Source organism: Mustela nivalis (genome assembly GCF_964662115.1).
Source record: "Mustela nivalis genome assembly, chromosome: 13".
Classification (NCBI taxonomy): Eukaryota; Metazoa; Chordata; class Mammalia; order Carnivora; family Mustelidae; genus Mustela; species Mustela nivalis.
The window spans coordinates 16,450,716-16,472,109 of record NC_139032.1 but is presented as its reverse complement, the minus strand read 5'-3'; the positions used below and the strand labels follow the sequence as shown (position 1 = coordinate 16,472,109).

Below are 21,394 nucleotides of genomic sequence, written 5' to 3'. Positions count from 1 at the left end.
TTTAAACTATGAAATTCAAAGAGTTACTGAAATGTTATTCAGGTTCCCAAAGTCAAAATGGCAAATGTAATGCATACTGATGACCTGGGTTTACAATCTGCAAATTGCATGGGAGCGAGAGAACTGAATTTCCTTCCAAGTCATACAGTGCACACTTTCAGCAATCCCGACTGTGCATTCGTCTTATTTCTGGGAGTGGACTAAGAATTAACAAGTAAATACAAAACCTACATAGTGGCAAATTTTCCTTGTTCCAGACTTAAAAACATGCTCCATTCAGTTGGTAGTAGCTTTACTCGTAATTGTTGAAACCTGTTATAACCCAGATGTCCTTCATCAGGTGAATGGATAAACTGGGATTTGCCCCCACAATGGAATACTACGCAGTATTCCATTATACTCATACTCAGTATAAAAAATGGAACAAAGCACTGGCAAACACTGACACACACTCTCAAATGCATCAGGTTATGTCAAAGTAACCAGACTCGAAAAGCTACATATGATATTATTCCATTCATAGAATGTTCTAGAAAGGGCAACTATAGGACAGAGAACAGATGAGTGCTTGTCAGAGCTGGGGATGGGGGGAGGGACTGACTATAAAGGAACCCAAGAAAATTTTTGATGGTGACAATTTTTCAGTGTTCTAGATCTTGACTTCATGGTGACAAGACTTTATACGTTTATCAAAACTCACAGTACTGCACCCTATAAAGACAAATTTTACTCTTTGTATATTGTGCCTTAATTTAAAAAGCCCTTCAAAACTAATTGATGGTGGGGGGAAAAAACCAAACAGTGGTAGCCTCTGGGGGAAGACAACTGACTCGAAGGAAAGGGGTTGGAGAGAAGCTTATGGGGTGATGGGAATAGTCCCATCTTACCAGAGGTTCCGGTTACGTACGTGTACGCACTGGTCACACCTCGAAGACTCTGTGTTTAACACCTGTGAGTTTCACCATATGCAGATTTTATATCAACAGAAAAGAAACCAAAAATAAGCTTATTAATGACATGCCCCCCGAAGTATTTAGGAGGAAGAGGCAGATGTCTGCAACGTACTTTCAAATGCCTCGAGAAATGAAATGGATTAACAGATGAATAAAGACGGGCAGGTGTGGAGACACGTGATGAAAGAAGTAATGGTAACCGTGGATCTAGATGCTAAGGAGAGGGGTGTTCACTTTGAATTCTCTAATTTTGCTGTGCGCATGACATCAGAAAAAATCCATTCTAAAGAACTAAAATATACATGCCATCTAATGAGGATTTTTAAAGACTTAATAACAATATATGCCATTAACTCTTGGAAAGATGTGAGCTATCATTTTTCTTGTGGCTCCACTCCCATCCTATTTTGTATTATTCAGATTCAAAGCTTGTAAATGTTGCCACAAATGCACAGCTGTGCCTGTCACTTCACAGGGTCTGTTCCACGACAAACTTGAATTAGACACACAAGGCTGAGCATGGGCTCTACTTATCCACTGATGATAGGAGAAAACCAACCCTTACAGAATCCTAATTCCCTGCCACCGAATTCACTCATGATGCAGGAACTGGTACAAAGGGAAGAGGGGTCTATAATTTTATGCTCAGTGATGTAATCCCAGTGCTCCCCGTACTCTGAGCTATGGAGTCATCAAAGAGAAAAAGGCCAACTTATTGACTGGTGATTCACCTTGCTATCAGGTCTACACAGGGAGCCTTTGCCCTCTCGGGGTAATTCAGCATTCTCAGATTTGTGCCAGGCTGGACTTCTGACCCTGTTCTTATCAGTTAATTTCATACCCTGGTTAGAGCTTATGCCTATGAAGTTGGAACTGTCCCCATGCAGGTGCAGTGCTACACTACACTGCTTTGAAATTTCCAAAATCTAGAAATCTACAAATTGTGTTGCTTTGTTTACAATCACACAGCCCAAACACGGAGAGCTGATCGGGCTGATGCTCTCATTTAGAATGCCCTTGTAGTGACGACTCCCAGGTTAGTCATAGCGACGCTCCACCCCAACACACACACACACACACACACACACACACACACACACACACTCTCATATAGGTTTTGCCTTTCTACTAAACAACAAAGAAGCAATCATTGGGCCAGGGCAGCAGGGACAATTTGAGGGCTGGATTACAGGTACTATTGTAAGTTGGGAAACCAATCAAAATGCCCCAAAATACTACGGTCACGAGATATAGGTATCCCCGACTTTTCAAAAGTTTGCACTATTCCCCTTCGCTTTTGCAAAAGACCTACATTTGTACCTGTTTTTGCCAACTGGAAGAAATCCAAAGAGCATTTTCACTTTTATAAAAAAACAAACCTAGAGCTACGTGGTGATTTTGCAGCAAGCCATTATAAAGGCAGAGCACCCCCCAAGCCATAAGCCCAGCACCGCCGAGCTCCTTCCTGGGGACCTACACTCAGCACCTCTGCCTCAAGCCGGCCACTGCAGCTTTGAACTAGGTCTGGGAGCACCTGTATCTCCATTTACACTGCGCATCTATTAGCAAGACATTGCCTAAAGCATCAGAAAAGCGTATGAAGGGTTACTTTTGGGGTCTGGAAATGCTCAGTGGTTTTTTCCCCCCCATATAAATGAATGCTCACTGGTCCTTCGCTTTATGCCATTTTGTTCCTTGGACCGCTCCACTTTTAGCTACAAGGGGAACGTGTACTGGGATTTCGGTCAGTCTCTGCCAATCTTAGCTGTGCCTCACCATTGTACGTGTCTCAGAACCACTAGGTTTTTTTCCTAAATGTAATCTCAAGATTATTTAGGTACAAACTAGGGTTGCTGGATTAACTAAATAATAACACGAAATATTCAGTTAAATTTGAGTTTCAAGGACACAACAAATAATTTATTTTAGCGCAGATATGGCCCATGCAGTATCTGGGTCACGCTCATGTTAAAACGTGTTCTTTTAATGCTGGCAGCCCGAGGTGTAAATATAAACTTGATATGAGTTAGTGAAAAGCTTTTAAAATATGTTAAATGATGCTGTCAAAAGTCTCAGCTTTCCACAGTTACCAGCATATGGGGATCAAAACTGAAGCTGAAAACTAGGTTTTTGGCCTCAGACCTGGGCTCCAGGTTTACTAGATGGTAAGCTCCCCGAGGGCAAGAACTATCTCTGCTTTTTTCGTTTTATCTCTGAAGTCTGGCCCAGCACCTTGTACACAATAAGCTCTCAAAACCATCTATGGGGAAAGCAAATGAATGGGTGATGTCTGATCTCTCTCTCATGCTACCTCATTCCCGGGGGACTTCAGGTTTCCCTGTGTTAAGAAATCACCACATTTTTTCCCCAATCTTTCAAGAAAGCTCCAACTGTGTCACTTTCTCTCTGTGCACAGATGGGTTGAAAAGGGGTTTCCCACTGGTTCAAAGGTAAATCTGAAAAGCATGTCTATATCTTTTTTTTTCTTTTAAGATTTCATATTTATTTGTGAGAGAGAGAGAGAGATAACAAAAGTACAGGGGGGCAGAGGCAGAAGGGGAGAGAGAAGCAGGTTCCCCACTGAGCAAGGAGCTCGATGCAGGAGTTCGATTCCAGGACGCTGAGATCATGACCTGAGCTGCAGGCAGACGCTGAAAAGACTGAACCACCCAGGCGCCCCAAGCATGTCTCCATCTTAAGACAAGTTATTGAAACATTCTACCTAGAGCAAAGGCTGCCCTTGAGCTGGGGCCGAGCAAGTCCATACTAAGGACACAGTCTTCTTACTCAGCGACTAGCTTTGTTGGTCTTCTACACTTGTTTTTTGTTTTTTTTTTTAAGTGTTTTGTTCCTTTTTTTTTTTTTTTTTCCCCTGGAATGGCAGCTTGGGCCTGACAGCTCAGATATAAAAATGCTTACTTAGCTTTGCCAGTGTATTAAAAAAAGAATCTACATATCCACCAACAATTTTCACTAACTGGGTCCACCCTTGACTCAATCTGATCTTATTTTGGGCCTCTACTATTTTCCACCTCCTACCCATACCCCTACCACCACCCTCCAAAGATACTGCTCATTTCTCATTTGTGCGGCCGGGCTTTTAAAGATTTGTTCTATGGTGTTGTCATTCCAGAAGGTATCCCATTTTCCTTTAGAAGAACTTGTATGAAGTACCACGTTTTGCTGTTCAATACGGCCTTCTTCTGAAATCCATGCACATCAGCAATGATCCCGACCATTCCCGTTATCAGACTCTTGTATCAGTGACCCACGTGTACGACGACCACAAAGAAGCAGCGTTATTTGTTCCTCATTTATCATGTGTGTTGCCTTAAGTCTAACCTCAAGGTTCATCTCAAGTCTCACTGCACAATCAGCTCTTCCAGGTAAAACAGTGTCTTGGAAGAGAGCTAAATGTGCTAAGAAATATTCTGAATCTTGGGGAGAAATGGAGAGGGAGAAAGTTTGGAAAGACACTAGAAAGAGAATATGAGAAGGGCACACGGTGGGCACTGAGGACCAGCAGTAAAATCATAAGTGACATTGGTTCAAGATGGTAATTAATGGATCGGAATGAACATTAGAAAGTAGCTCATCTGCTTCGTGATTTTATAAGTGAGATATGCTCAATGAGGAGTGACATGCTAATAGCAACTCTGAGCTAGCAGGAAAGCTGAGACCAGAATCCAAATATCACAAGCCTGGCCAATGGCTCTGATAACAGATAGCCTGTCCAATTGGTTGCTCCCAGGTCTGCAGCAAAATGAGCTAGTACTGTGCATGCCAGCATAAGAGGATTTAGGTTCTAGCAAAATTAAGAGAAAAACCACAGATTATAGCTTTATTATTGTCTCCATCACTGATCTGTCATAAAAATTAATATTCAAATATAATCCATCCATTCATTCTTCTACTGATCATCTTTCATGAGCCAGATACTATACTGTCAAGAAATTACCACAATTAACAAGATATCTGGGGCTCCCGCCTCCACTGAGTTTATATCCTGGAAGGGGAAAACCAACAACAACCAAATAAAGAAGCTGTGGTTTTGCATTCTGGTAGGTAACAAAGAAGAACGCCACATGTCAAGACATGTCAAGACATAATTAGGCAGTTGGTGGGTGGATGAGATTGAAGGTCTACTTTAGGAAGGGGGGACTGGGGAAGGTTCTTCAAGGGAGGTGACCTTTGCTTTGGTGTGTAAAAGGTGAGAAGATAACCATCAGGAAAAGCCCAAAGGAAATGAATTCCAGGCAAAGGGAAAAAGAGAAAGAGTTCAGTGTTTTGAGAGGTAGAGAGGCCAAGATACTTAATTGTAATAAGCAAAAGGGAGGCATTTCAAAAACTAGCTCAGGCGGGCACCTGGGTGGCTCAGTGGGTCAGGCCTCTGCCTTCGGCTCAGGTCGATCCCAGGGTCCTGGCTCTTTGCTCTGCGGAGAGCCTGCTTCCTCCTCTCTCTCTGCCTGCCTCTCTGCCTACTTGTGATCTGTCAAATAAATAAATAAAATATTAAAAAAAAAAAAAAAAAAACTAGCTCAGGGAGGTAGGAAGAGGTAGGAAGAGCCCAGATCAGGATGGCCTTTGAAGATCATTACAAAAAAAACTAGGTTTTAATCTCAAGTCAATAGCAAGTCATTGAAATACTTGATCTTTGTGTATCTTAAGAAGCAAACTCTCGGTGGACTAGGACTGCGCAGAAGAGCAAGAGTGGAAATGGAGCCCTTTGCTGTGGTCCAGATCAAAGATGACAGTAGGACTGACCAGACCCGTGGTGGTGCAGGAGAGGAAAGTCCACAGATTTGCAGACTGCTCTGTTTTTGCTTGAGCAACTGGATAAATCGCCATTCGCTGGAAAGAAAAGTGCTGAGGGTTAAGGTGATGTGTAGGAATGAAAAGTATCGTCTGTGTAATACTATGTTTTAGATGCTTACTAGACCTTTCATTTGGGTTGTCAGGTGGAGGAGAGAAGGAGATATAAATTTGAAGCAAAGACACCAGCATAAAAGTGAGCCCTGGCCTCTCCAAAATTGGTAGGTGAGGTGGAAGGGATGCCATCGATGACAAAGATGAAAGGTGCAGGAGAGGCAAGAAAAAAACTGAAAGAAGGTAGCCTCAAGAAACTGAGTCCTTTTTTTCAAGAAGGAGCAAATGCCTGACCGTGTCAAAGGAAAGGTAGAATCAGATGAGGCTAGAGATACACCTATGGGATTTGAGATATCAAAGCACTGTGGATGTCAACAAAAGCAGATACACTATAGTTTTTTTTTAAAAAAAGCATACAGTGGGGCACCTGGGTGGCTCAGTGGGTTAAAACCTCTGCCTTCAGCTCAGGTCATAATCCCAGGGTCCTGCTTCCCTTCCTCTCTTTCTGTCTGCCTCTCTGCCTACTTGTGATCTCTGTCAAATAAATATTAAATAAAAGCTTAAAAAAAAAAGCATACAGTGTGGAAGGTAAATATTAAGAGTCATTTCCAAAACTACCTTGCATGGAATTATACCCACATACACACAGGTCCTTTTTTTGTCGTTTGAACCTAAAACATAAATGAGAACACCTCTTAGATGTTCTTTTTATATGGCTCATTTTGAAGAACTTTCCTTATCAGTACATACAGACTTAGAACACCACTTTATTGGCTACTTACTACTTTGTTACAAGGATTTAACCCATACCTTTGATCTCTCCTTGTGCTGTCTAATTCATTATACTGTGTTTGACACTATACTTCTCAAGTGTTCTGTTTGTGTGCATTCAGGGACAATGATGGATGTTCTAATGTGGGGGAGAATCAGACAGCTAAGGGATGACCCTACAGAGATCAGAGCTGGAACCAAAAACTCAAAGAGTCTTTCTGTTGCACCGTATTGCCTCCTTCGGTGTTGCGAGAATTGATTGACATTTGGCAGAACTGAGCACAGAAACAAAATTTACAAGCACTTATTAACAAATCAGGTCTTTTCAATGCTGATCTTCTAATTAGATTTCTTACTCACTCTTGCATTCCTTAAAATAAATACATGGACCAGTATGATTTCCCTTCTAAGCCAGGCAATTAAAATGGCTCTGGGTTGTGTTGTTGTGGCTCGGTTTTGGTTCTTGTTTACTGTTTTCACTTACTCCTTAGGTTTGCATGTCCTGTGGCTCCAAAATTCCCTTCTGAAAACCTGTTTGCGACCCCCAAACTTCAAACGTTGAAACCCCTAATATCCGATGTGTTGGTATTAGGAGGTGGGGCCTTTGGGAGGTGAACAGGTCACAAGGCTGGAGCTCACAGGGATAGGACGAGCGCCCTTATAAAGGAGAGCCCAGAAAGCTCCCCTGACTCTGCTGCCGGGTAAGGACACAACCAGAGGGCGGTTCTCTGTGAACCAGGAAGTGAGTTCTCACCAGACACCCAGTTGACCGGCACCTCAATCTTGGACTTACCAGCTCCAAGGCTAAAAGAAATACATTTCTGCTGTTTCTAAGCTACCCAGACTCTGGTATCCTATTAACGAAGCAACCAGAACAAAGGTAAGACCGTCCTATCTTAGACATTCAGAATGTTGTCATCACCTCCCATGTTCTAGACCCAGCATCTACTTCTTTAGATTCGGACATCTGGAAATACTATCTCATCTAAGAAAATAATAAAGATTTTACATATGGTACCCTTCCTTCAAGCGGCTGACGTGACTTACACAAAATCCGTAGCGACCCTCCTCTGCTCTGTCAAATCTTTCTTACTATTTTCCCACGGCCATCACTTTCATTTGTTCTTTTCTTCGACTTACCCTGTTTCCGCAACCTTCATTCCCTGTTAAGACTGTTTCTCCCAGCACATTACAGGTGTCAGTGGAAAAGGGGGCAAAGCTCAGGCGAAGCTAGAACGAGCCCACGGCCCCGTCCTCGGTGGTAGGACCCTTTGCTACAGAACTTGAGTGACCTTATGCCCCCAAAATCCTCATATTTCAACTTGGAGAGGAAGACACCAAGAAAAATCACATGTGAGCCACTCAGGGGAGCATGACCAACAGAACAAATGCTGGTGTTCAGGTGAGGGTAAGACCCAGGCAAAGTTACAAAAGTGCTGGAATCTTCCATGCCTTCCTCCCTTTCTCCCAACACAGCCTATTCAAGGGGCCTATTCAAGGGATGCCTCTCGGCCACATTGTCTTTGGCCCACACAAATATTTTCAAACTTTCCAATTATTTGTCAACCTTTAAAATCGGGAAATGTGACGCCGCCATCCAGACTGGCCAGTTCTTCGGAAGGGGCAGAACCAAACCAGCCTGCCCAAGTGACTAGCGGCCCTAGCAGAGAGGCACCTGCTCCCTCCCCCCACAGCAAGGGTTCTCTGCTTTGCTGTTTACCCCATTATTTTCTATCTGGCCCATCTCATTCATTCTTATGATCTGCACTCCCACGGTGGGCATGCGAGTTTATAACCTTTGAAAACGAAGTCCTGCCAAGCACTCTCTAATAAAGATTTGGCAACATTTCCAAAGTAGCTGAGAATTTTATTTATTTATTTTTTTAATTCACTCCTGCCTATAAGGGATTTGGGTCATGACCGAAACTTTCGCATCAGATGACCCAGCAGCATACACTCTGGCTCTCTGGTTTTCTAACCATCCAGGCCTCTGGAAGACCTGGAAACAAGACAGGAAAGTAAGGCCAGTGGGGAACTCAGTCAACTCTGCACCCGCATACCCCCTTCTGCCTTCCTCAAACTCCTGGCCATCTCATCATCACGAATGTGCCAAAGATTGCGAACTGGAATGCTTCTGCCAAGAATATATATGCATCCTAGTAGGGTTTTCAAAGATAAAGAAATGCTACCAAAAACCAGATGGGACATTGCTATAATGGTTACATGACACAGCTGGAAAGGTGGCGAAGAGAAGATAGTTTGGAACAAGACAGTCCCCAGTTGTGCCCCCTTGACTACCATGTCCGTGTCCTCCCTGGGCATTGTTGGACGTGAGCCCACGCTGTTTCTGCTGCTTCTGGAAGAATCCATTCTCAGGATACTTGGTGACTGTCATTCACCGGCGAGATCCCAAGGGGCATACGTGCAATGATCACGGTTATGACATATGCGGAGAACACGAGGACTCGGGTGCCTGCCTGAGACAACACCACTGCTGCCATTCCACCTCCACACGCCAGGGGTCGTCCCACACGGCCGGGCGAGCACCCACCCAGGAACGTGAGATAATAAAACCGCACTTCACAAGAGAAAGTCCAACCATTAAGTTATTATCACATTTAAAAGCAAAGAGTGGAAAATTAACCGGCCAAAGAAAACAGCTCGCAGGAGAAGCCGCTGGAATGAGGGCAGGCAGGGCGGGAGGAAGTGGAGCGTGGCCCCAACAGGAAGCACCTGAACTCAGGTGAAGGCAGATCCCACAGCTGCGTCAGGCCCGATGGAATCTTCTCGGTAAAAAGGTGTGGCTGCGATTCACGCCTGGAGCCAGGGAAGGCAGAGGTCAGACACTTCTGAGCATCTATTTCTCAGTAAATGAGGTTTCTTTCCTTCCGGGGCTCCGCTAGGAGATCGGGTGCATGCGAATGACTTCTAACTGGGTTGGCTCCGAGCTAAGAGCAGGAGGGAAGGCAGATGCTGTGGTCTCCATGGATCAATTAAAGATCAATCAGAAGTGGAGCTAGAATATTCCAGAATTACAAAGTGAGTCCATGGGGGAGATGGGGTTTGACTGAGAAGTGGATTTGTGCAGCGTCTCAGGAACATGGGAGCCAGGCGGAGGGAGGTCCTTCTGGACCCTTCCTCCATCATGGCACCGCAGGTCTTTCACTCTTGAGGCAACAGGAGGAAAATGCCAATCATCGGAAAACCAAGTCCTGGGCACCAGAGGTACCAGCCTGGGTTAGTGAGGAAACTCAGCTTCCCAGTCTTCTTGCCCAGGGCTGATTTCCCTCTAATCTTGCTAACTACATCCAAGCACTCCTTCCTCAAACCCCTTTTTTTTTGTCGCTATATAATGCCTAAACTTTTGCTGGAAAGTTCTCTCAGACGAAATGGCTTATGGATGAAAGTCATGAATGGGCGCTTGCTCTGTGAGCTAAAGGTTTGCACTTAACTCTGGGCCACACTTACAGGGGCACAATTGCTGCTCCTGGAGAAGCAGCAAAGGGCTTCTGATATTTACTGAACTGTTATATATACGTCCAGAAGGCAAAAAAAGAGATCCAACGGGTAGATGTTACAGGCAAGCCGATTAGAATTCACCAAGTTAAATCTCTTCAATTATAGCGGTGTTTGCTTTGTCCAGTACTGAAGCCCGTCACTGGGCATGCTTAACAGATCTGAACAAAATCCTTCTTCGCAGCACACTGGAAGGGACGCCCACACTGGCTAGGAAAGAGAGAAGTCTCAATCTAAAGATCCTACAATTCTGCAGTAAATAGTATCATAGGAATAGTCTTTCCACAATAACATACATAGTCATACAGCCATGCAATGGGGCAGTTGAACAAATATGAGCTTCAGGGAAAAACTAGACAGGAGAGGTGGATATTCCTTACTCCATAGCAGAGGGTGATTCTAACCTGGATTTGGACAAAAACTGACCAGTCAACAGACCTGAACTCAGATAAAGGGCTGGAAAAAATAATAAGACTGAAAGGACAGAACCTTCAGGATCAAATCCAATGGGCAAAGGGAGCTATACTTGTAAATTACACATGGACAGGACATGAGGACCGAACTTAGTGGCATGGGTTTTTGTTGTTGTTGTTACTGTTCGGCTTTTTTTTTTTTTTTTTTTTTTTACCTTTTAAAAAATTTTAAATGCTTACTCTAATAGGAAAATTCGAATTCTGGTTTTTCTACTCTGGGTAAGGAGGAGGAGGAGAATGAAAAATCTCACCTCCGCTCCGTGCCCATGTCTGCAAGAGCAACACAAAAGCTATAAAAAATTTTCCATTCTGGGACGTCTGGGGGGCTCAGTCAGTCGTGTCCAAATCTTGATTTCGGCTCAGGTCGTGATCTCAGGCCATGAGATGAAGCTCCAAATCTGGCTCTACACTCAATGGGGGGTCAGCCTGAAATTCTCTTCTCCCGCCACCCCCTCCCCCTGCTCACATGTGCACTCTCCCTCTCTCTCTTAAATAAATAACTAAATCTTAAAAAAAAAAAAAAAAAAGAACTTCCATTCACAGATGACAGCCTCTTTGACCAAATCCCACAGGGCTGGCAAAGATTTCTAAATTAATGAGAGGCTTCTGAGACTATGAACTCAAAACCATTGTTTCTAAGATACAGCTTGGGTCTCTTGGAGAAAAAAGCTGGCCAGTTAAAAAGAAAGGTATGGATACGAATACTGTAGACTCACTGGTCGAGTCGCTGTAACACGGCACCAACATTTTCTGCAAAACTGTTATTACTGTAGTAGTGGCGCTGTCTTAGAAGTCTGTGCATCTCTGTCATTTAAAAAGCTAATCATAACATAATGTTAACATATGGAAACCAGGCTATTCTTGATCTCCAGGCTCATGTGCCCCCACTGACCACAGAATTTTCTTAGCACCAGAAGGGTTGGTCTTACAACCCTTCTGGCCACTTCTGCATTTCCTTCTTTAGAACCCTCTAAATAAAAACAAAAGCAGAGGAAAAAAACAAACAAACGTGCAATTTACTACAGCAAGTAAAAGCCAGGATCCGTTTAGCGTGTGTATTCCCTGCAATTCACTGGTATGCCCCTTCTTAAGAAAATGACAATCAAAAATAACTCGCCGTACCACCGATGTTTGCCACCAAGCCACTCCACATGGTCCCATCACCCAAATCACACACGCGTCTCCACTCTGGCACACCAACCATCCACCATACACCCACCCAACAATCAAGAAAAGAAGACCTTCCTAAGAAAGCAAGTCACACAGACACTAGCTTTACACCCCCAATGGGATCTGCCGGGAGTGAAACATACAAAGTCAGCCCACACACATTCACGTGGTCTCAAAGTATCTCCCCATCAAACACTTACTCATAGAAAGGGGAAACCAGTCATTTTAATGTAGAGAAGACTGGCAGACGCTACATGTGTCACCACCAAGGGACCAAAGTTAAAATCACGAGTAACGAACCAAGTTGGCATCACGCACTTCCTGATCTGATGTGTTTAGAACCCAGCACTCCTCTGGTGGTCTTGCTAAACCTGAATTAAACACGGCATTAGATAATCCACAAAATACCAGGCCTGTAACCTTCAGAGAGACTGCTAGCAGTTTGAGCACCTGGGTGGCTCAGTTGGTTAAGCATCTGACTTTTGATTTCGGCTCAGGTCATGATCTCAGGGTCCCAGGATCGAGCCATGTGATGGGCCCACACTCAGCTGGGAGTATCCTTGGAGATTCTCTCCCTCTGCCCTTCCCCCCACTTGCATGTGTGCATGCTCTCTCTCTCTCTCTCAAATAATCTTTAAAAGTAAAAAAGTGTTAGTTGTTGAAAGGAAAAAAATAAGAAAGAAAAGAAAAGGAGAAGAAGTACGACACAGTCTACAAAGGGGACATCAGACAAATTGATGGCTAAATGTGTTCTTGGCCCAGAAAAGAGACACCTGGCAAAACTTGAATGAAATCTGTAGACTGGATAATAATATTAAATCATTGTTAATATCCAGATTTTTATAGAATGTTAACTGTCTGTACTTGTGCTTATAATAACAGAATGTTCTTGGTTTGAGTAAATACACAGTGAAATCCATAAAGTCATAGAGGCATCATGTGTGTAACTTGCTCCCAAATTTTCAGAAAAAAACAAACAAACAAACAAAAAAAAACTTATGTACATAGATTTGTACACACACATGTACATGTGCGTGGGTGTGTGTCTAGAGAGGAGAGCGAGAATATGATCAAATAAGTATGGTAACATGTAAAACACAAACATTAACATTTGGGGACTGTGGGAAGCTTACATAGGGATTCCTCACAATATTTCCATGACTTCTCCAAGTAAAAAGTTTTTCAAGATTAAAAAACAGTAATAATGACCCATGTGGGTCTGAGCTTTCCAAAGACAGAGCTGGAGAAGGAGGAGGAATATAGTACATCTCTATCCCATCTGCTCCCCTACCCCCAACACCTGAGAAGCACCGGATTGTTGTTGGTTTCCCTGACAGCCACTTTGGAAGCCTGCGGCGAGCGCGCCCAGGGCACCACTACGTCTCCAGAGCCCCAGAGCCTAGTACAGGGCCTGCCATATACTGACGGCTCAAGAAATGGTCAATGAGTGAATGAATGAGCCATAAGAAGTATCTGAGAGAAACCAGGGACAGCCCCCACTAGGGTGCTCTAGCCGCAAAGTTGGTAGATTATGACGTTTTTGTATAAATGGCTGGGTGGGAATGAGGGGTAGGAGGCATCCAAATAAAGAGTAAGATAGGGTTCTCCCAAGGGGAATTCTCTTTATTGAGGAGGAATGGTAACTGAGCATGCGCCCTAGAGTTGTCCTGAAACGGCCCTACTCTCTGGACTGGGGGAGGGAGGGCATTCATTCTGGGTTTGATGTGCGCCAGTGCCCAAGGTCTCTGGGGGATCCCGCATAAGCTATCTGATGCACCGAGATGAACAGAAATGAAGACCAGGGAGGGCCCGCTGAGTGGCTCAGTCCATTAAGTGTCCGACTCCTGGTTTCAGCTCAGGTCGAGATCTCACGGGTCGTGGGATCGAGCCCCGCGTCGGGCTCCATGCTCAGCGAGGAGGCTGCTTGAAGATACTCTGCCTCTGCACCCCCCCAAAAATAGATAAAAATCTAAAAGAAGAAGAAGAAGCAGAAAGGGAGGAGGAGGAGGACAAGTAGACCAAGATTCCCCAAGATGACATTAAAGACTGAAACAGCTCCCTAGTCAGCAGTAAATACTTCATTACGAACACAATACCTCATTACATTCTGTTCTTACCTCCCAAACCGACTAGCACTTGGTTTCTCAAATTCACACTGACTACACACATGAGGTATGAAATTGGAATCATTTTAATTACCAAAGTTCAAGAAAGCTTCGAAAAAAGTTGTTTAGCAGATGAAAAACGTGACTTTGCTTCAAAAATTCAGCTAATTCAAGAACATTCCAACAGATTGCTTTTCCAGAGACATTCAAGTCTGAATAGAGATGAAGGGGGGTGGTGGGGGGGAACAATCCTCGGGCCACCGGAGTGTAAGTCTTAAGGGATGTCCCTATAACCCAAAACTGGGTTATAGAAAATTGGGACCTACAAGCAATGTGCTTTCTCGAATCACCGAGATCCAAGTTCACAATCATGAACACCATGTGATAATATTCCAGAAACAAATTAAACAAGGCCAACCGTGGCACATAAGAGAGGGCAGGACTCCAAATGGCAAACCTGATTTGCATATTAATGCAAAGAAGGACTTTTTGCTTTAATGAGGAATACAATTTTCGTGGTATCTCTAGGTGAGATTGCTGTGCTCACTTGTAGGGACTTGTTCACCAATTTATTTGAAAATGAGTTCATATGGCAAATCCAAAACATAAAGGGGGTGGGGAGAAAAATCCTTTCCCAATGAATAAGTAATCACCAGTGAGCCCATAGAAGAACTGGGGCGGGCTGGTACAGCTGCCTTGCTCTCCATTTTACTTGCGACAACTGGGGGGCCAACTAGCTCCCCCTCAGAGTCAGAGCCCTCCTCTAACTTGACAAGGACAGGGGTGTAACTCGCCCTGAGCGTTAGCTGCTAGCTACTGGTTGATTTGTCCCTAACAACCCCCTTCCACTTCCTATCTTCCAGTTTGAAGCTGCCCCGCCTCTCTAGAAAGAAGTGGGAGAAGGTAGACGTATCACATCTCCTTCTAGGGACTCCCAAGGGGATGTTGTTTATATAACCCCAAAGGACAAGGAGTAAAGACAACGTGCAAGAAAGTTACCTGATGAGCCCTACCTCGAGATCAGGAGCCAGCTTCCATCCCTTCTGTGCTCAGTATCCCTCCTGTCCCTGACATGATCTAGTCCTCGGGCTGCCAGAGGCATGGCTCTACCTGCATCAGCTGAAATTGCAAGGATCCGGGGTGACCTGACACCTGACCTAACGGTTCTGTTAGGGACCCCTCTATGGAGTTCGGCTAGAACCTCAGATCTACACGCAAATCAGTACACGGTGCGGTACTCTTACTATTTCAACACATCCGAATCAATCGATATCCCCCCCACACACACACACTCCTTCCTTCTCCATGAGAACCCCTACTCATGATCCCCCTGGGCTGTCATACCAGTGGGACGATAATGGCATTTTGGTGAAAATCAAGCCCTCATCTATTTTGGTCTGAAGCGGAAGCCAAGACACTAGATCCAAGGATAATAAGACGGCTCCCGAAACGTGAGTCTTTGCGCTGGTCATCAGTTGCTGGTGTGCTATTACCAATGAAAAATGCAGAAGCTTTTGCCTCTTGGTCCCCACCCCCGCCAGCTGGTTCTTCTTACCTTTGGTTCCATTGAAATGAAACTGTGGGTTCCTCTGCTCGAGAGAACTGACCTTTTAATCGTCCTGCTATGGTAGAAGTGGTAGTAGTCCTTCAGCGCCCCGATCTACAAAGACAGGAGGAGAAGCACAAAGGGAGTTAGTCGGAATTAAAGAGTCTTCTGTGTTCCTGTGTTGCATGAAAATAAGAACACAAAACAAAACCAAAAAAAAAAAAACCAAAAGGTCCATAAATTATGCAGTTGCCTCTATGCTTAAATGTTACTTGAACCTTGGTGATCACTTTTCCAAAGAAGGACATGTGACATGAAATGGAGTGTCCTTGAAGCAGTGACTGCGGAACTCAAGATTATAATGGGACAGCTTAGCTCTCTGTATCTCCCTTTTAATGTTTAATTTATATGCAGCATTTTAAGTAATTCTATATCCATTTATATCCAAATGTGGGAAAGAGAAAAAAAAAATCAAATAGCGATCTGGTTATAAAAACACGCTGCATTCTGTTTGCTCCGAGAAATGTACAATGAAGGACCTCGTTAGATTATTTATATCATCAATTTGAAAGAAGTCCTGAGCAGTTGGTCATTCACAAAGGAAACACTACTTAGTCTGTTTCCTGCCTTCAGTCGGCAGTATAACGACATCGCAGTTATGCATTTATTACAAACTAAAAGTGGGCAGCGGTATCTGGAACCAGACGAAGATCACATATCCGAGCTACCAGCTAAGCGACCCGGGGAAAGCCAGTGCAAGCCAGTCCATCACAACCACTTCTTTCAACACACTCAATTTCTCACCTGTGTACCCCTCCCTTTTGTAGAAAACAGTTCAGTCTGCTTAGGATAGCTTTGAAAATAAGTCACTGGCACTTTCAGAAAACAAACAAAATCCCAGATAATCAGGTTCTCTCAGCAGATTATAGATGTGGGTCACATACATGGAAATGGAACAAGACAGCAGATGAAGACAGAAGAGCCTGGTTCTCGCTCGGGGTGACACTGCTCAGAAGTGGCTTCTTAGCTAAATCCCATGTACTTACTATGCCTCCATTTCCATTCCTATAAAACCAGGTGTTGGGCTGGTTAACATCTTTTTTTTTTAAAGACTTTATTTATTTATTTGACAGAGATCACAAGTAGGCAGAGAGGCAGGCAGAGAGAGAGGAAGGGAAGCAGGCACCCTGCTGAGCAGAGAGCCCGATGCAGGGCTCCCTTCCAGGACTCTGGGATCAAGACCTGAGCCGAATGCAGAGGCTTTAAACCACTGAGCCACCCAGGCACCCCTGGGCTGGTTAACTTCTAAGATCACTGCAGCCCTCAAATTCCATCAAATTCTACTCTTTGACAATGACACTTTTTTCCCCCTTCTTTGCTTTGCCCAAATACATCAAATGGGCTATTTCTCCAGAACACCATGGCTCTGCCCTAAAAGAATGACCATCGACAGGATGGTTTCCAATGGGGACCATACAAAAGTTGGCTTTCTTAATTAAAAAAAAAAAAAAAGAAAAAAACCTCAATGGCCCAGCTTCATTTTTCCAGATAACATGTTTATTTTTTTAATTTCCTTCTTTCCATCGATTCTCGAGCATCATTCTATCTCTCCAGTGAGGATGACTGACCCAGCTTCTGTGCCATTGAAGAGTCACCCCCTACCTGTGACTTTACACTCTAAATGAATGACTCAAATTATCATTGGATAGGACAGTCTAAAGTCACACATTTTTAACTCAAGGGGAAACTGCTCAGATATACACAGAAAAGATCGGGAACTCGGAAACAGCAGCAAACAATGAGGAAGAAGACACAGATGTCCACAGATAGCCTCAGTGTCCAAGAGGGTTTCAAGGAGGGATTTACAGGCCAATTTTAAGATTCCAGAGGACTAAGGGTAGAATTCACAATGGGCTGTGTAATCCTTTATACGAAAATCTTAAAATCCCAAGGAGCTTAGAGCTTTCATCTTATGTAGCTTTTGTCAAGAGCGCTCCTTGGGTAAACACAGCAGTTTCTGTGGAAAGGGACATAAAATCTTTGGGGAAGAACTTTATACAGAACCTATCACCAGTGTGCAAATGGTCCATGAGTTTCAGACCATGCCCATGCAACTACGATGGAACCTCTTTGATGACAGGAAATAGTTGAATTCAACTGAACCATTAAACTCAAATGTGGATGAAATACGTCCTGAAGATTTCATTCTGATCCTTTGAGGCCTCTTCGGGAAAGACTGGAATCCTGGACTTACAAAGCATGTACGATGCTGCAAAACAGAACCCTCATCCTGACTTAACATGCTTTGGGATGTTGGATACATCACTGAACTATGTTGGGCTTTGGTTCCTGTAAAATAAGGACACAGCAGGCACAGTGGACAGAGACTGGGTATCAGGGTCAGATGAGGGATAAAAATGTGTACGGGTGAGCGTGGTTATAAGGACTGAGCAGCATAACAGGTGCACTGCCTGGTCAAGGCCTTGCTGGGTATGCAGTTTCCGATTATCGCTTTCCCTTCTAAATTTAAGTTTCAGTCCTACTTTCTCTCACCTCTTGTCCTGCAATCCCTTACCTCTATCCCTTGGTCAGAATTCCTCTTTTTTTTTTTTTTTAAAGATTTTATTTATTTATTTGACAGAGAGAGATCACAAGTAGGCAGAGAGGCAGGCAGAGAGAGAGGAGGAAGCAGGCTCCCTGCTGAGCAGAGAGCCCGATGCGGGACTCGATCCCAGGACCCTGAGATCATGACCTGAGCCGAAGGCAGTGGCTTAACCCACTGAGCCACCCAGGTGCCCGGTCAGAATTCCTCTTGGTGTGCCCTACCTAGTATCACCTCTTGACTTCCCTCATCTTAACTGGCCAACGACAGAAAGTCTGATGATACACAGTTGGCGAGGACGTAGGCACAAATGCAGCATGCATAGGACTGGGAAAGAGCACTCCTTGGGACAACTGTTTTGAAAGCCATTTGGTAATATCCGTAACTGTACCCAACCTTTGACCCAGCTTTTCCACTTCTAATAATTTATTATACAGATGCAGTCACTTATGTATAAGAATGGATGTTGGAGAAATTCTGTAAAGCAAAAGAATTCCAACAACCAGCTATAATCAGTAGGTGTTTGGCTCTATATGAGCTGAAAGAATTGATCTCAAAGGAAGGAAGGAAAGAAAAAAGGAAGGAAGGAAGGATGGGTGGGGGAGGGAGGAAGGAAGGAGAGAGAGAAATAGAGAAAAGGAGGGACGGAGGGACAAAATACGACCGCGTTTTCGTGGGAGAACAAAGAAAGAATCTGCACTGCATGTACGCTTATATGCACAGGATATCTCAAGAATACTTGAACTACAGAGAGAGCTTTTCTTTTCATTGTTTATGTGTATGTATTATTTCTTAAATTTAAAAAACCAAATAAAAATGAAAGATAAAGCAACGAAATGAAATAGCGTGCACCCACAGGTGGCACCTACTCTTCCGGGGGGCAAATCCACTTCCCAAGGCCTGTGTGCCTGGTCCAAGGCGTGAGATCCCTCTAGCAGGAAGCTCTACTTGACCTCCATCTTGCAGGGGTCCTGTTTCCTCTACAGAGTCAGGGAACGGTGCCTGATGCCTGAGTGATGGCTCATTGACTAAAGGCCTACTGTGTGCCAGGCATCGCCCAGCTCTTCTGCAGGTGATTGTATTTAGCAGAATTCCCCCAGGAACCCTAGAAGATAACAGTCGTTACCTCCACTCTGATCAAGGAGGTTGTGGGAGCTCGGGGAATGCCCACACCTACACAGCTAGGACGGTAAGGGGCGGGCTGGGGGCGGGTGAGGGGGGGGATGTAAATCCCTGCTGAATGGCTAGCTAGCACATGAGCTTCCGCTGCTGTGGTGTATCCCACAGGTGGGCTCGGTCTGGCAACCTTCCGTGAGCTTCTCTGCACTGCAGAGCTAAAGGGCTCCACTCTATGCAGCCAGGGTTCTGATGTGATTAAGGTTCTGCCAATCAAAGGCAGACTAAAGCATCCTGGGGCGGGCTCTTGGGGGCCCTTATGTGTTCAGCGGTTGTTGCTGGCAGAGGTCTTAATGCCGGCAGCTAGCTTTCTGCGCATTTGTTTTGCAACATCCCATTTTGTTGATAAATTGGTAAGAGATCACAGAAGAGCTATGGGGGCAACAGATTAACTTCCTCGTGCCTCGGTTTTTTGTTAGGGATGAAGCAGCAACTCTTGGGGAGGCCTATTCTGTGAGGTGGCATTGGGGGACACTTCTGAAAGCTTTGTCTTCTCGAATGATTCTACAGGCTATTTAATAGTCTATACTGAATGCCTTCCAAAGTAGAATGACTAAGTGGATTCTGCAGAAGGCTCCCTACTAAATCTAAAATTGGAGAGATCAAAACTTCCGGAAAAGTAGCTGCTCATTTACACAATCTCATACAACTTAGAGACCCTCCAAGTTATGTACCCCTTGAGTCATGAACACTTATGGGCACCAGTGAGGCCCAGGCACCCGGGTGACTCACTGTGTTCTGACCACCTGTTAAATGAACACACTTGTTTCCAGGCCTCCAGAGCCATATGCACCAACCTCCTCTTTCAAATCTGTTTTCTACACCACAGCCAGAAAAAGGCCAGAAAATGCAAATCTGGTCATACTCCTGTCTAAAATTTCTAGGGGCTTCCCTCTGTTCTGAAAAGAAACAGTAATAGTTAACACTGAATATTACTTAATATTATAGTTTCTAAAGTAAATCAGAATAATAATATCATATCAACATCAATGCTATGCCAAGAACTCTCCTACATGCTTTGCCTAAGTCTTTTTTTTCCTTTTTGCTGCAAGACAACAGCTTAAGGGTAGCACATGTTAGCTCCATCATTCTACATCATTCGAACAAAATAATCTGTCACCTTGTGGAGTTATACACATTTTTTAATCTAAATATATATATATTTAAAAGCGTGTTTATGTCTCTTGTCTATTAACATGCATGTCCCTTATTGGTGAGAATTGTGTCTTTCATATTCTTTCAACAGCACTGAGCACGCTGAGGGCATTTAATAAACATTAGGAAGAAAAATGTCATAACATGTTGAGAGCTATTCAAAAGAAAGACAGTGTATGAAAACAAAGCAGTAATATTATCTATAACCTGACATTCCACCCAGCTCCTCCAGGGTAATGTAAAACAAAAGATGACTGTGTTTGTATGTTACCTAATACCAACAAGGGCTAAAACAAGAAGCAATTTGTAACTAACATAGGGGGGGTTTTATAAATAAATCAGAAGCCATTAGCATATATGAAGTACAAAATCAATAGGAGAATGGCCTAAACTGAACCTTATCCTTAATTCCACATAAAGGAAGGAGAATAATTCTTTCCCTCTTGACCCTCTTAAGCTCCTTTTCTCTATAATCACACAAAACACTCTTCCCTGCCAATCAGCACAACACAATTCTATACAACAGTAAGCTGATAAATTTCATCTTTTGTTCCCAATTCTGTCAAGCGTTTGTGCCTTTTCTTCCTTAGTGGCCGCTTCTCACCCTTGTGCCCAGGGTTTTCCTATCACGACCCTTTTGCAAACCAAACTCTTCTTAGAAAAGTTTTTTTTTTTTTTAATGAATTATTTTATACTAAAGTGTAAATGACTGGTTAAGACTCAATGACTCCGTTCTTTCAGGAACAACTGCATTTGATAAGAAAATTAAAACTTAAGCCAAATAAATGAGACCACTGTGTTTCTAATTTCCAAAAACAATCACTGTCAGAAAACAATTATGGGAGGGTTTTTGCTTTTCTGCTAGCAAGAGGGAACCTTCTCTGTGTACCTGAATTCTTACATCACAAGGGAGCTATTGAATTCTGAGCCAAGTTAGGACCCAGAAGACTTACAATGGCTTTGACCCCAATGAGGAGCTGTGTGGCCTTTCTGAATACATTCACCACCAACTGTCTCAACCATGCTTGTGACTAAAATCCCTTCTAGTCTAATGACTCCAG

General features: G+C 43.8%; 1 protein-coding gene across 3 annotated transcripts in view; it reads right to left on the bottom strand.

The window, feature by feature from the left end:
* Positions 1-21,394, bottom strand: part of PCSK5 (proprotein convertase subtilisin/kexin type 5) — a 449,308-nt gene that overhangs the window by 392,549 nt on the left and 35,365 nt on the right. For all 3 annotated transcript variants that reach the window (XM_082694464.1, XM_082694465.1, XM_082694466.1), the window contains exon 2: positions 15,410-15,514. In XM_082694464.1, the coding sequence (XP_082550590.1) occupies positions 15,410-15,514 (105 nt within the window). The remainder of the gene's footprint in view (positions 1-15,409; positions 15,515-21,394) is intronic.